The 15,099-nt window shown below is 44.2% G+C and overlaps 4 protein-coding genes across 4 annotated transcripts; all 4 read right to left on the reverse strand.

Moving 5' to 3' along the window:
* Window positions 1–723: 723 nt before the first annotated feature.
* On the reverse strand, window positions 724–4,986 carry EDB93DRAFT_1253719 (uncharacterized protein; the record flags this gene model as incomplete). Its single annotated transcript, XM_041453501.1, has 7 exons — window positions 724–1,134; window positions 1,183–1,710; window positions 1,773–1,867; window positions 1,917–2,274; window positions 3,041–3,235; window positions 3,287–3,402; window positions 4,380–4,986. 7 exons carry the CDS (start codon window positions 4,984–4,986, stop codon window positions 724–726), a joined length of 2,310 nt encoding a protein of 769 aa, XP_041304239.1.
* Window positions 4,987–5,025: 39 nt separating this feature from the next.
* EDB93DRAFT_1046386 (uncharacterized protein) lies at window positions 5,026–5,477 on the reverse strand (the record flags this gene model as incomplete). Its single annotated transcript, XM_041444626.1, has 3 exons — window positions 5,026–5,147; window positions 5,193–5,318; window positions 5,369–5,477. Coding segments are annotated over 3 exons (357 nt in total), but the record flags the coding sequence as incomplete, so codon positions are not given.
* Window positions 5,478–6,575: 1,098 nt separating this feature from the next.
* Window positions 6,576–10,933, reverse strand: EDB93DRAFT_1253720 (uncharacterized protein; the record flags this gene model as incomplete). The annotated part of the gene is made up of 11 exons (XM_041453502.1): window positions 6,576–6,848; window positions 7,538–7,875; window positions 7,926–8,012; window positions 8,057–8,298; window positions 8,347–8,552; window positions 8,603–9,010; window positions 9,089–9,639; window positions 9,993–10,184; window positions 10,573–10,734; window positions 10,786–10,837; window positions 10,892–10,933. 11 exons carry the CDS (start codon window positions 10,931–10,933, stop codon window positions 6,576–6,578), a joined length of 2,553 nt encoding a protein of 850 aa, XP_041304241.1.
* A 515-nt stretch (window positions 10,934–11,448) lies between these two features.
* On the reverse strand, window positions 11,449–14,467 carry EDB93DRAFT_1106656 (uncharacterized protein; the record flags this gene model as incomplete). Its single annotated transcript, XM_041447643.1, has 9 exons — window positions 11,449–12,011; window positions 12,306–12,564; window positions 12,809–12,940; window positions 12,995–13,157; window positions 13,179–13,272; window positions 13,554–13,625; window positions 13,766–13,880; window positions 14,004–14,048; window positions 14,360–14,467. The coding sequence occupies 9 exons, from the start codon at window positions 14,465–14,467 to the stop codon at window positions 11,449–11,451; spliced, it is 1,551 nt and encodes a 516-aa protein (XP_041304242.1).
* Window positions 14,468–15,099: the final 632 nt, after the last annotated feature.

Raw genomic sequence — 15,099 nt, forward strand, 5'->3', positions numbered from 1 at the left:
TTATCTGTCAATGCTGCATATTTGTTTACAATTTGTAGATATGTCAAACATATGTATGAGTGGCCCTTGGAGTGCCCCACTGAGAGGTTCACTCAATTTGTTGGAGGCAAAGTAGACGATGATGTCCAAATTGACGTAACCAATATAAATATAGAATGTGTCAATTTTACAATATGAGTTATGATGAGCGAGAATGATAGGGCTCCAAATGTGGGATGTTAAATGGCTTGCAAACACCCAGGAATGCACGAGCACTACTTGAATTGGCTTTATACCAGTTATCATCATACCAGTTGTGCGGAAGCTTCTGAATCACAATGGAATTGTGGGCTGTGTGTTTCTGCTCCAAGATGCATGGAAGGGATGAGTTCCTGATAGGGACGGTCATATTTTCTTTGTAAGTAGCTGGCAGTGAAGGACTCCATGGCATGTAATAACTGAGTAATGTCAGGACTGAGCCAAGGAAGGCCAACTCACCTTGTAACCTTCGGTATCACACCAGGTGGGGTGTTGGTTTCATCCCCACTCATACCATCAATATTTAACTGCTCAATGACACGCATGATCGTGTCCCAAGTTTCAGGATTCCAATGGCGATTTTGTTCTACTATTTTTCAATGTCCATGGAGTGTCTACAAAAAAATTAAGTGGTTAGATACTATGATGGGAACTGAACCTACCCCATGTTTTTGAGTATTAGACCTATCTAGGTGTTGCCTTTGCTCATTTCAGTGCTGACATTTCATGGGAGGCATGGTTCATGTCTTCATGATTAGAAAACTGTACTGAGCTGTGCAGTGCTGTCAATACACTGTTTGAGTGCGGCTGTAGTTTATTGATGCACAATAGGCGCAGATCGTCGAGGTTCATGGTTTTGTCATTGAACACCACTTTAGAGTATATGCCGGTTTTTACCTTCATTTGAAAATCAACAGCCAGGAGGTTTACTGCTTCTGTGTTCCAAGGCGATTTCTTCAGTGAGTCACTCCAATCAATGGAGAGGTTGCCCAAGGTGGGACAACCATTGTTGTCCTTGTTGAAGGCTTGAACAGTTTCTGTTGGAGGAGATTTGGGCAGCAAATTGTTTTTGCCTTTTAGGAGCCCCTTCTCTTGCAGATAGGTGTGGAATGCAACCTAAGTGACTAATTAGCTTGAGTTAATTCTGAAATGAAAAAAATGTACATGTAAATGATTCTTTGAGCCTCGCTTGCCAGGGCACTTGCAGCGAAGGTGAGGTTTCAAACCATCCTCGTCATCACTTGATTGTGTGTCTGACAGAATGTCTGCCTTACAAGTAGAAGGCTGGGGATGAATAGAGGCTTTCAGACCATTGGATAACCTGTCTGTCAACTGTTTGATAATCGAAGGGACCAAGGCATCAACAGCATTTTTCAGAGCCGGCATCAACACATTTTGAGACAATTTGAGAAAACGCTGGGCAACAAGCTGATTGAGCCGATCTTCTATGGTACTAGCAGGCAGGGGCAAAGGTTTTACAGGTATGGGAGTATGAATTTGGGGGACCATGGGGCTGGAAGTAAGGATCAGATTTGCACTCGTATTCATTATGTGAGTTGGGGGACTGGTAGCTCGTGATTGGGTTGGAGAGGAGTCCCTTGTACTCGCATCTGTAATTCGAGTTGCAGGATCTGGGTAAAAGCCCATCGTGATGTCTTTCACACCGTTCAACAGAGGCATGGAAAATATGGGCTGCCTGGTATCTGTAACAAGATTGTTAGAGTGAAAATTAAAGGATAAACATTCACACTGACCTGCATATGAAGTTGTACAACCTGACACACTGGGATTTCTTGAATGATATGAAGTGCGATGAGAGATGTCGGGACTCCTTGAACGACTATTTTCCCTGTGGGAGGGCGCTGCATCAGACTGGGTCAATGTCTAATGACCCCTACAATTTATGCGCCCAAGTTCAAGTGTCTCAAATGGTAATTGAGACGGGCTCAGGACAGAATTACAAGAGAGACACCAAGTTGGAGTAATGGGGGTAGTGGCGACAGGAGGTGGAGTTGATATAGGGATAGGGGGTCCAGAATGAAGTATGGGAGCAGACCCAGGGTTAGAGAACTGGAACGGTGTCTCTGCAGGAGTTGAGATAGCGATTTGGGATGTGGGATTAGATGCAGGGATGTGTGGTACTAGGACATGAGGCGCCACATTTGCAGGATGTCCACGAAATGCAATGTAAGGTTTGTAGGTCAGTGTACCTTCAGTAGGCCTCTCAGATGATCTCGGTTTTGGGCAACAGTGGAGCTTGAGTCAACAATGAGCCACGTGTTGTGAAACTGAAGATAAATGTAGGTATGTGGATGAGGTCATGATTTGACTTGGAATATGCACTTCCACATCACGACACCTATCTTTTTTAGCACAGTTACAAGTTTGCTGCCAGGCCGAGATTCTGGAGCTTCCCCAAGGGGAGGCAAGGAAGAATTGCTGTTAGGAGAAGACATCAGTTGATATCATAGATGACAATAGACAAACTACCTAGTTAAATACATAAAATCACTTGACAAACCAATACCTCTGTGGGGGCGGCCGAGTGCTGTTGTGTCATATGAAGTTGATCAGTAACAGTAATTAATCGGCTTACCATAGTGGCATATTAATTGACTTGACTTTATTGTGCATTGGGCCGATCAAATTGCCTGTGACTGAAATTGGTTAACTAGCTATTGTGATTGTTTTCATAGATCTACATACACTGGGGACATGCCTAAGAATCGCGATTAAACTATTTTTCAGAACATACGGAGCATATCGCCAACAACCCAATTATCATGGTAACAATCAAGGATGGAATAATGTTTTATGGCCTAATGGAGTTTAGTGAGATGAATACTGTAGACACGACCAATTGAGACCTACCTCTGAATTAAACTACATCCAAATACAATTGATTTTGCTTCTTCCATGACTTGTTTACATTGAGATGTTGATGGGCAAGGTGTACAACAAAAGACTTTTGGTAAAATAAAATAAAATAAGTAGATAAACGTCATGAGGCATAGACACTCACCCGAGTTTCCTCGTAATCTGCAACAGGCCAGCCTAGCGTCACCTGTAGATTGTACCCTCCCCGACTGATACGGGTGACCTCTCCTTGTGGTTTCAGAATTTTTGATGGCAGAAGGTTTGGTACAGGTGACTGAGCCGCAGATGGATTGTTTTGTGCGAAGTCAAGTGCTGACAAGTCTGCATCATGGGGAAATACCTGTGTTGTGTCAAAGGTGGAGGGGTACAGGTGCGTCAGGGGGAAACTCACAGTGCAAGGTGAGCTGCTTGAAGTGACAATAATATTTCCATGTAGGCACAACACTTTGGGCATGACACCAAGAGACAAACAATTGGATGGGGGGGGTAAAGGAGTTTGCGTGATCGCTACATATATTCAGTGTAGCATATTAGCATTCTATATAGGACCTTTACTTACAACAGTCTGTTGTCTGTTGCTTAGCATCCAGAACACCACAAGGAGCCCATTTGAGTTGGGCCCAAACAAAAGTATTTGAAGTTTCATAGACTCATAGTCCAAACTACATAAATTAAAGCTACTCATACAGAAACTCGTCGTCATGCAATAGAAGTAGAAGAGAAGTGTTAACATAGTTTTGGTGCATAAGTAGTGAATGGGAATATTCAGACTCCACCGGGTGGCGGTAGCTTCCCTGCTTCGGCCACAGCTATATCACTTTAATCACACTTTGAATCTAGTTTCATTAAGTATGAATAGTAGATAATATAGAATACAATGTATTGTAACCAACACAAGCTTTTATTGTATTGACTCCAAAGGCCCCTAATGTAGATGACTTAAACCAAGGCGTACCGACTCACTTATCTTACTGTCTCGCTGCAAAATCACAAATGACTCCACATTGCGTGAGGCATTCCTTTGATTCAAGTGTTAGCACTCACTCAAATATACACAGAAACATTCATCCTTGGGTTCACGTCAAATCCTTCAAAAACAGCAATCTAGTAAACTGCAAGAGTCTTTTACTTTAAGAAAGGTTAGTTGTTAGGTTCACTCCTCCAATGCTAGTGGTTACATATTGCCACAGCCATATTCCCTGCTGGCTCAAGCAACAGCGATCACATTGGCTGTCACTTTATTAAGCCTTGCAACCATGTTGGCTATCATTTTGTTAGATTACTTAAACAGACTCGTCGTCCATGGGGGGTGTAAACAGTAGATTACACACACATCAGAGCGCGACATAAGAGATATTATTTGTACATTAGAATGCACATACAAAAGACAAAATTGTAACATGCAGATGCCCAAAGAGTATCATAATGCAATTGTCAGTTAAGTGACATCAAATGATTAAAGTCAGTCATCAAGCTGAGCTGACCTTCAATGGCTGGAACAGTGTTCAGAGGAGCCGGATGGTCCTCTTTGGATATAAGAGTGTCTGTAGGAAAATTGTCACTGGTACTTGAATTGAGCCTGCATCTCTTTCCTGTCGGGGTGGTTGCTGCTCGTAAGGATACCTGTGTTTCCAACTTCGTGTAGATTTGCAGTGGCAAATTCTTCTTATTAAGAAGAACTTGCTCAATGGCCTTGTCATCAGACGGCCAACCATCTAACCCAAGGTGATGGTTGTAAATGGATATAACGTGGTCGTGTGACTTCAGACCCTGCATACCCTCCATCTTCATGTTTGCAGGATTGAGTTTTACAAGCAGATTTGTATCAGGACTGAGTGATGCTACATTTTTTTGTTGATACAGCTCATATGCCTTCCATGATACAAGGGAGACTACAGAGTACCGATGCAAAAAGAGCTCAGCAAGTGCGACGATAAGGTCATCGAGCAGTTTGTAGTTGATAAACACAGGACTACGAGCAAGATCAGTTCTCCCGATGAGAAAATGCTGTTTCATAGAGGATTCGGTTTTCTCCACCTCCTCGGTTTCAAAGATCTCCTTGAAGAGAAGTGTCCGCCGGGTGTCAGTCATGTGGGTCCTTGAATACTTTAACTGCTGCCCACAGGACAACATGTAGAGACTGGACTCAAGGTCGTCCTCGACGACATGTGGGGCATTTTGGTTTTGAACCAAGTAGGCTGACATGAACTGCCAGGTCCCCTTAGTAAGGCGGAAATTAGTAAAATGTATGACTTGGGAATGGCAAGAGCATACCATGCGGGTTGATTGTCAAGGACCCTTTGTAGAGACTGACTTGGCTAAGTCCCAATCAATTAGAATGCCCTTGCCACGGAACATGACAATATTGCCAATACTGAGGTCTCTGTGTAATACACCTGCTTTTTCATATGCATCCTTGTGGGCTGCAGTTTGATTAAAATGAGTATGTCATATTGGGCTGCAAAGTACATACCAAGCAGTGCATCCCAAACCGCTTCAACAAGCCGGTGAGACCTTGGAAAGTTTGTCAATGCCTTGCCTACAACATCGAGAACAAGGCGGTAATGGTGGTGTGGAGTGAGTGTGGAGTGGGGACAGGCCCAGTCAGCGCTTGAAAATTTGACGCTCTGCGGGAGTTGTTGAGGAATGGAGGGTACATTGTGGCATACAATACACATTGCGACATTGACTGATGTTGGCTTCCTTCAATTGTTTGTAGGTTTCTCCTTCTGGTAGGATATGGGGCAATGACACCTGCCAAGAGTCCTTAAACATGATGATCCTGTCTTTGTCAGGATCATATGCAGGACATGTGTGCATACCACAGTATAAAGAGTAAATCTCTGCTGGGCTCAGCAGAAATTGTACTACCTAGTCAACAATGTTTAGGTAGATCTTAGCACGACCTATGCTGCTATACTTGCAGAGCAAGTGCGTTCGATCCTAAAGGGATTGCTAATTGGTATTAGTAGTAAAAGTGTGTCAGTAATGCAAAGAACTGAATGTCTGATGGTGCGAAACGATGTCCGAAAGTAATCCGATGATGTCCGAAGGTACTTATCCAATGTCTGAAGCCAAAGTGCGATGTCCAAGATTTCGGACTTTCGGACTTCACAATAATAGGTCGGAAACTTTATAACAAGTGTCGGATTTACAGAAGTATCAACTCCATGCAATTCAGGAGATGCTTTTGCGTAACAATAAAAAAAACTGGCTAGGTGTGGCTCTCTGGTATAATATATAGGAGAGGTGACAACAGCGCCCTCACTGTCCCATCTAATGATACTGTGCTTGATCTTGTATAATCAAAACAGAGAATGCTGTGTGTATGGTATTGAGCGGTAAGTTGAGCTGCTGTATAACTTGTAATTTGCCCCAAGGTGTCCTATGCCCTTCTCGGTCTGAGATAAAAAGGATGTTCCGTTGTTGCATTGACAAAATGTGTCAGTGATTTCGAGACCACTTGAATTCAACAATGACTTCAGCGCTTGCCATATTGCATCCTGCCGATGTTCCATCAGAGTATACTGCAGACATCCGGCTTGACTTGGAAAGGGAATTTCTTGCAATTATTCAGTGTCTGCATTGAGGTGAGAGTCAAGAAATGTTAGACCAGGTGCAAAAGTTTTCATGGTGTTGATCTGCATGTCAGAGTCGGAGTGTATTCATATAAAAAGCAATCAGAAAGCAACCAGAAATGGTTCATAAGCCTGCACTTTGTCTTTAGCAGATATTGTGGTATCAAATGCGCCAGAAGTGAAGGTGTTGTCTGGAATCTTGGTAACCGGTAGGAACTCCTGGAGAAAATCCTCAGCGTCCATCGGACCAACAAGGAAACCTTGCATCTCCTTGCCCATAGCATTGATGGTTGGAATCCGATGACGTGCATTGGTCGTGTGAGTTAACATAGTGGAGCAGCCTCGCTTGACAGGGGTGTCGAGGAGCTCAGATTCCTGTACGGTGGGCAGTGCAGGTAATGTTTGATTGGGGTTCTGAGGTGTGCTTGGCTCTGCGGGGAAAGAACCAGCAGGGAGAAGTAGAGTGGGTATCAAGGTCGTGGTATACGTGGAAATACAGTATGTACAGTGCAAGGGATGGCGTGTATGATGGGAGGAAAGAGTTCAAACATTAGAATCAAGAGGGTCATGTAGTGAATGGGAATCCATCGGATATTTCCAAACAGTGAGTGCCAGCAACTACACAGCGACTATACTAATAAATGTACATGTACTGGTGTAATGAAGGGCCCACTAGACCCACTTGTATGCTTGAGTACTCATTGACATCGATCAACTGCATGATAGTGAATATAGTTGAAAGGAAAGGAGAAATTAAAATTATAAGGTTTTGAGCTCTAAGTAGTGAATGGGAAATTAGAACTCAGACGGGGATATCCGAAAGTGTCTTTGGTTATACTAAGTGGCTAACATGGCGGTACTCAGCGGGTGTAGAATATTTGTATGTCCGTCTCACAAAATCATGCAGAATGGGTTGCACCCTATATCATAGTGTGTAGCGTGTAGGTATAATAGTATTGTAAGCTATATGCCATGCATCCCTTTTGATAATTATACATGTGTCAGCACGAGCAAATCTCTTCCCCTCCGTCATGATTACCTCCATTTATTTTTTCAGAGCAGACCTCGTTGTAAAGATAGTCCCAGCATGATTGCCTTGTATCAAAGTGAATAGCTTGTTTGATCCCGTTTGATGGTTCTGGAGCAAGAACTTCTACCGGAATTGTGTCCACTTTCATCCCCTTGTTACTCGTTCGGGAGGAATACCTGATGGCAATGTCTCCATCTTTGACTAGTCCTTGAGGAGATACAAATGGATTTGGGACGAGCGTGTCAACAAGGCAATCAATATATGATGAGTACCACACAGCAGTGTGTGTCTTTACTATCCTGAACTTCATATGCCAATCAAAAAACAACTTAACTAAGTGGGGATTGTGTAAAGCTACAACAAGGCTGTCTGCTGTGATCTAATGTGAGAACAGGAAAAAATAAAATAATATGTTACCATACCAGGACTTGTTGATAAACCCCCACTGGGAGGAATCATTTGGAGTTCTGTCAAGTCCTCTTCATCAATGGTCCAGCAGTCCTTAGGGGCTTCGTGGAGTGAGATGAGGTAAACAATGTGTGAAGAATCTCACCAGTTCCAGTACACTCGCTGCTCAAGTGATGCAAGACTGACTCAGCATGTGCATCCCAGGATGATTCGATGACAGGATCAGCAGGCTGGTCAGAGCACAAAACAACAGGGGGAGGTGAGGGATGGAGAGTTTGAGGGGGCTCGACATGCGGGGCTCGGATAAATGATGCTCGAATTAAATTGTTGAAATCAGTGTGCAGATTCAGAGGCAAATGAACACTGTTAAGGAGAATTCCTGTCCGGCTGGATGTGGGTCAGTATCAAACAGAACAGGAGAAACAGTTCTCTCACCTGACCACATGTTCTCGGCGGAAAACCCTTCTTGAATTTTGAACAACTGCCACTACACATGTGTCCTGGGAGAGCAAGTGCAGAGTGCCTCTGTAGGATTTCATAGGACCACGGATGACAAAAACCTCTTGACTGACAATGCTCTGCATCAGATCTCGATCACTCCATCTGCCAATTCTTGCGACATATGTGATTGACGTAGTGACCTATACTCCATACCATTCAAAGTGAATCAATAAAATTTATGGAGACAAACCTTTGTGTAAGGCGTGACTTGGAAGGTTAACATTTTTGTTTCCAAATTCATGTGCCGTACCGTGCCCGATAGGTGGAGTTGTTCACCTCTAATGACTCGAACAGTATCTCCAGCTACAACATCATATCCACGCTCATTAGTATATTGAAGGGCTGTTGGATTGGGATTAAATGCTGTTTGCCTCATTGGAACCGACAGCATCCCCAGCTCGCTTGAAAGGAATGTGAGTGACTGCATCACTAAATCAACCTCAGTTACCTCCCCGAATTGAAGACAATAGACTCTGTCGACTACAACGACATAGTCACCTCTCATAGGATTGTCATGGTGGCAAACTGATGTGTCACCCGGGTTCAAATTTCTGGATTCAGTAATGTATGTTGCCAAGCAATAAGTTCTGATAGTGAACTGTTGAAAACAGTGTCAGTGATATAATACAAAATAAATAAAATCACTTGCTTGAGACTGGGAGGTGTGACCATATACCACAATGGAGTTACCTTTGATGCCAACTTCAACAACCATTCCCATTTTTCCTTTGTGGTTCACGGCCTCTATGCTATCTGCGAGCATATGAACATTGTCTCCCACACGGAATTTCCTCTCCAGATTGGTGATGGGAAACATGAGCGGTGTCGAAGAGACCTTTCCTACATGAAGTAATTCTTCCATGTAAATCAATGTTGAACAAGTTGCCATGTCGACACAGAGAATCTTCCCCAGGCAATTACATAGCTCCCCTGCTGTAATTTGTACCAAGTCATCTTGCATCCAGTGCTGTGCAGCATATGCATGCAAAGTGGATTGCACCAATGCAGGATTGCAACCCGACTCCCTGTGAATCACAATGTCCTGTGGGGTGGGAATGGCGATCTCAACAACTGCGGTCCTGGCAAGTTTCAACGACAGAAGACCATGGATGTAAGTGTATCTGCCATCCTTATAGATGATCTTGCCACCGGGAGAGTTGAATAGGCATGGCGTACAAGGGTCCTGACCAATATCGCTCTTCGGGACGTGGAGTGACCTTGAGGGAACTAGTAGTGTGATGGTATTGGATTCAGGATCATAAGAATGTCCATATCCCACGTCGGACCAATAACGCCCATGGGTGGGACGATACCAGCCAGGAATTGTTATGTTGGGACTGCTGGATCAATCTGCTGCTGTGGGGAGAAAGACAACATCGAAAGAACAGTTAACATGTGAGGAAGGCCAAGCTTCTCTGATGATCAAAGTGTTTTCGGCCTTGACACACAAGCAGCCTGGAAGGGTTGAATGCATGTAAACCTGGAACCCCTTGGTTTTTAAATGTGTTGCCAAATAAGATGTTTTTGAGGCTGTAATTCAGTTTAGATGGTGATATGGTATGTTCTGAAGTTATACTCACATGGAACAGTGATCAGCCATGTTGGGAGGGCAGACGTTGGCACCAACCTAGTGCTCTGCACAATTGACATTGTTTGGTCAACTACTCCTCCATCAGAGTCCTCTAAAAGCACAGTGTTTGGCGTGGATTGAACTGGTGCATCAGATATCTGCTTCCAAAATACTTCGCGTTTTTCATTGGGAGAGCCGGCTTCTGTGATGTCAGTCCAACACAGATTCCCAATGAGCATATGACTTTGGGTCATCACTAAACTCTACCTCCAAACAGGTCGTACTGCATAGCTAGAGGTGATTTCACCACCAATAAACTGGTTTATTATGTTGTATGTGTAGTCTTTTGACGAAAGAACTCGTTGCGGCGGATCGTGGCCTGGGGTGAATTTTTCACCAAGGATGTCCATCTTGTCCATCCAAGCATGTCCAGGGCAGAGCTGCTGAACTACTCGAGGGCCCCATGACTCTTGCAAGTGATGACATGTGCTGAGCCTTGATGGCGTGAAGATTGTCTAAGGCTGATACCAGTGTCTTCATCGGCTGAGAACAATGCATTCCTTGCCTCCGCCCAATCTTGTCCAACATACCAATCCCCCCAGGTGTGACTGTAAGCTTCACCTCCATTTGAGGGAAGGTCATGTCAGTGGTGAGATAGTCCTCCAAAATGTTCCATGCAGCCTCATCCTGCAATGGTGTTGGTACGCGAAGATGATCGTCAGGATCATGATCAGATGCAAGGAATGACTCGTCTAGTAAGGAGATGTGAGACATAAATATTTATTAATGACAAAATGACTCACCTTCCATGTCATCCTGATCATTGCTAGATTCAGTGTTGAGGTCGAGATACACCTTCAACATAAGTTAGCTGCATGGACTCGGACAGATAATGATATCTTGACTCACTTGAGCCCGTTTTATGAGCCTGTCAGAATCGATTCCAGACATCGAAGCTCGTTTTGACATTGATTATAATTTTGTTCTGCGATTGTCAAGTACATAGGGCAAGTAGAGAGTGGTGAAGGAGAAAAGAAGAAGTGTTAGACTGAAGATGAACCATTCTGTAGTGAATCCCATTTTGGAACTGTGGACATTCCCATGTATGATTTGACATAAATGGGGTTGTGGGAAAGAACAATTGGAGTAATGACCAGTGGTTGTCTACTACAAATTTTGAGGAATACGATGAAGAGGTGCAAGTAATATATAACCAGTGGTATCTAACATCTAACATGTATGCACAAAATGTTTGGTTCTGCGGAACCAGTTCACGTGACTCTTCTGTCTGTATCTGTGCTCCTATATGATAGGATAATGAAAATCAATGACCGCAGATCTTTAATGTAAAATTGTCCGGACAAGAAAATGCCACCTTCAGCTTCTCAGATAGAGTGTTTCTAGTCTGAAGCTCGACATTTTGCAGCTCCTGAAAGGTGGTGTCAAGCCAAGGATGACAGTGAAGCTTACATGGTGATAAGTACTAATGATGCTTGGTATGAAGGAAAACTCACAAAGATATCATCCTCGCAATGCGTAGAAATCGCTAAATTCTTTGCAGGCACAGTGTGGCATTCGTTATCCAGGACCTCAAAGTGCTCAGCAGAATGAGCAGTGCCATAAAAGCTCAACTGCAGCTCCTGGATGGTGGTAAAGTGTTGCGTAATGTCCAGAATGACGGACAGGTAATTAGGATTGAACAAAGTCGAATCTTCCTCAAACCGCATGCTCAGGTGTCGGATAGAGTGTGCTGGGTGAACTTTGGCTAGAAGGGCAAGCAGGTACCAAGGTGGACCCTCAAGAACGCCCAAATTTTGCAGGCGGTAATCAGGAATGACATGCTGTGAGGAGTCATTGGTAACGAGGGTAGGAGTATGTCCAGGCGTAATCCAGACTTGACCAATAGTCAAATGCCATGCCAGAAAATCACCTAAAGCAGCAGGGGGACACTCAATGTCGATGCTGAACATATGAAGTAATGGAAGGTGGACATTTCTCAGCAGTGTGGCCCACTGGATGCTGCTCAAGGCTACATGAGTGAGTGAAAGATCAGTGATTGGGGAATCATGCAAGGTTGCCAGAGTGAGCTGGGCGACACTTGAAGAGAAAAATGTGGGCAAGTCTATTGACAAACTCCGGAGATTGCATCCTTCGCTTGGATCTAAATGGAGAACAGGATTGGGTACCATTGTACGAGGGTGCTCTGCATCGGTACTTGAATACCGAAAACTAGAGCAACCTAGCTCCTTGATGAGTTGTAACAGAGACCCAAGATCAACTCCCGGGGGCACGTCAAAGCATATAACCAATGAGATTGGCTTACTACCTCTCAACGCCTCCAAGAAAACCTTGAGGGCTGTCAAGTTATGGTCACTAATATCAAGGAAATCACATCGGAGAACCTGAGGAATGCGGAAGAAAGCTGTCCACGTATACAACAAAAGGGCTAGGCAGCCTTGGGCATTGACTCGCAGCCACGTCTGCTCAATATGGAAGCCCATAGAATGAAAATATAGGGATGCAGCGATGTCCCTTGACAGGCGGCAGACTTGTGTGACTGTCCTCAGGTCTGCCACAGGCAGCTGTTTGAAGATCATCAATATCAGCTCATTTGGAAAGGGCCAATATGAAGTCAGTATGCCGCATCCAGCGAAGTCAGCTGGAATGGCGACCTAAGGCAAAATTAATGAATTTTCTTTTACAATGATAAGGCTGGCTTATGTGTGAAGAGGCACGGTCTGTGCCGTGGTAGTACACTGCGGATACTGGCTGGGCCTGATGACAAAATAAAACACGGGTGGAGGACTGATGAAAGGAAAGATTCACTGTGAAGTCAGAAATCGCATAGGATTGGGCGCAGGTACGCTGCTTGAGACTGGGAGGGAGGGAATCATCTGGTGTTTCCAAGTCTGATTTGTGTTTCAAACGCTCTTGGAAGATTTGAGGTCGGGAGCCTGCCTGTAACAAAATAATACTTAGCATCAGAAGAAGACTGATGTCAGGAAAACTCACTGCGAGTTCAGAAATTGCATAGGGTCGGGCGCGGGTACGCCACTTGAGACTGGGAGGGAGGGAATCATCTGGTATCTCCAAATCTGATTTGCATTTCAAACACTCTTGAAGGATTTGAGGTCGGGAGTCTGCCTGTAACATTATACTTAGCATCGGAAAAAGACTGATGAAAGGAAAGACTCACTGTGAGGTCAGAAATTGCATAGGATCGGACGAGGTCACACCAGACCCTTCAGTCATTTCCAACGTAGAACCCTGGCTCCGGACATGCAAAAAGGCTGTAGAATCCATGCCAGCCAGTCACCGGCCGGTAGACATAGGATCAGTGCTGGCCAGTCTGTCTAGGAATTCTAGTAATAGCATTCACAAGCATATTGCAATCACTATACGATATGCAGAACCTGTGCTGGCCAGATTGTATAGTATATTAGTACAGGATGAGCTTATTGGATAATGTTTGGGCCAGCCTAACATTTACAGAGGGTGATATTAGGGTGGCCATTCAGTCAATATCCTACTTACATATGTAATATGTGGATTTGCTAATCTACATATCTACCTATGACTATAGATAATGCTCGGCCTGTATGTCCTGAGGTGACATAGAAGGCTAATGGCCAGGACTTAAGGACTAGTCATATATGTAGACTACCAATATATGCTAGAATTAACAAATCTGGCCAGCTTGTCTGTGGGGCCATGTGGAGCAATGACGGCCGCTGTGTGGTGTATAAAAAATTATTGGGCCTGGCCAACATGCCTATTGCCCACATAGAGGGATGGTGGGCAGGATGTTATAAGCTGACCCGGCCAGCACGTTGGCTATGTGGCCTAAGAGCATGGCTGGCCATTCAATGTAGATAATTATTAGACCTGGCCGACATGTCTATGGCCCACGTAGAGGGATGGCGGCCGGGCTGTTATAAATCTAAAGGTGGCACGGCCAGCATGGGTTTTACATAGGCTACAGACCAGACAGGCCATTTCATGTACTATAGAATAAACTTACCTGGCCAGTTTGCCCATGAGCCATGTAGATGGATGGTGGCCAGGTCTGTTGAATAAATGTTTTAGTGTACAAGAAAATTATTAGGGCTGGCCAGCTTGAGAAGATATTACACTGTGGCCACCATCCTTCTACATGGCCCAAGGGCAAGTCGGCCAGCCTTAATGATTTTCTTATAAGCTGAAGGTTGTCTATTCTATGGTATGGCCAGCCTTGTCTGTAGCCTATGTAAACACGATGCTGGCCGAGCACCTTTAGATGTATAATATCCCGGCCACCATCCCTCTACGTGGGCCATAGACATGTCGGCCAGGTCTAATAATTTTCTACACTAAATAAGGTAGTCTATTCTATGGTACCTTGTATGGCCAGTCTTGCCTGTAGCCTATGTAAACACCATGCTGGCCATATCTGCTTGAGAAGATATCACACCTTGGCTGCCAACCTTCTACATGGCACAAAGGCATGTTGGCCAGCCTTAATGATTTTCTTGTAAGCTCAAGTATTATACATGATAGACAACACTATACACCAGAGTACCTTATTCTAAAGTACACTGAATGGCCTGTCTGGTCTGTAGCCTATGTAAAACCCATGCTGGCCGAACCACCTTTAGATTTATAACATCCTGGCCGCCATCCCTCTATGTGGGCCATAGACATGTCGGCCAGGTCTAATAATAAGCTCAAGTATGATAAATGACAGACAACACTATAGACCAGGTTAATTTATTCTAAAGTACACTGAATGGCCAGCATGGCCTGTAGCACATGTAGAACCCATGCTGGCCGAGCCACCTTTAGATTTATAACATCCCGGCCGCCATCCCTCTATGTGGGCCATAGACATGTCGGCCAGGTCTAATAATTTTCTTCACTGAATGGCCAGCCTTGCTCTTAGGCCACATAGCTAATGTGCTGGCCGGGTCAGCTTCAGATATAGTATGATACCTAAGAGGATAATGACCAGCGTATTGTATATTTAACAGCTCCAAAGACAATACACAAATATTTGACTAAAGAATATTCTTCCTAGATGGTTGCCTAGATCTGGTTGACTGACGAATAGGTTCATCTTCAATCCTGGCCTTCTTAGTCTT

Source organism: Suillus bovinus, assembly GCF_016758785.1.
Source record: "Suillus bovinus strain UH-Sbo-P2 chromosome Unknown EDB93scaffold_63, whole genome shotgun sequence".
In the NCBI taxonomy this organism is placed as follows: domain Eukaryota; kingdom Fungi; phylum Basidiomycota; class Agaricomycetes; order Boletales; family Suillaceae; genus Suillus; species Suillus bovinus.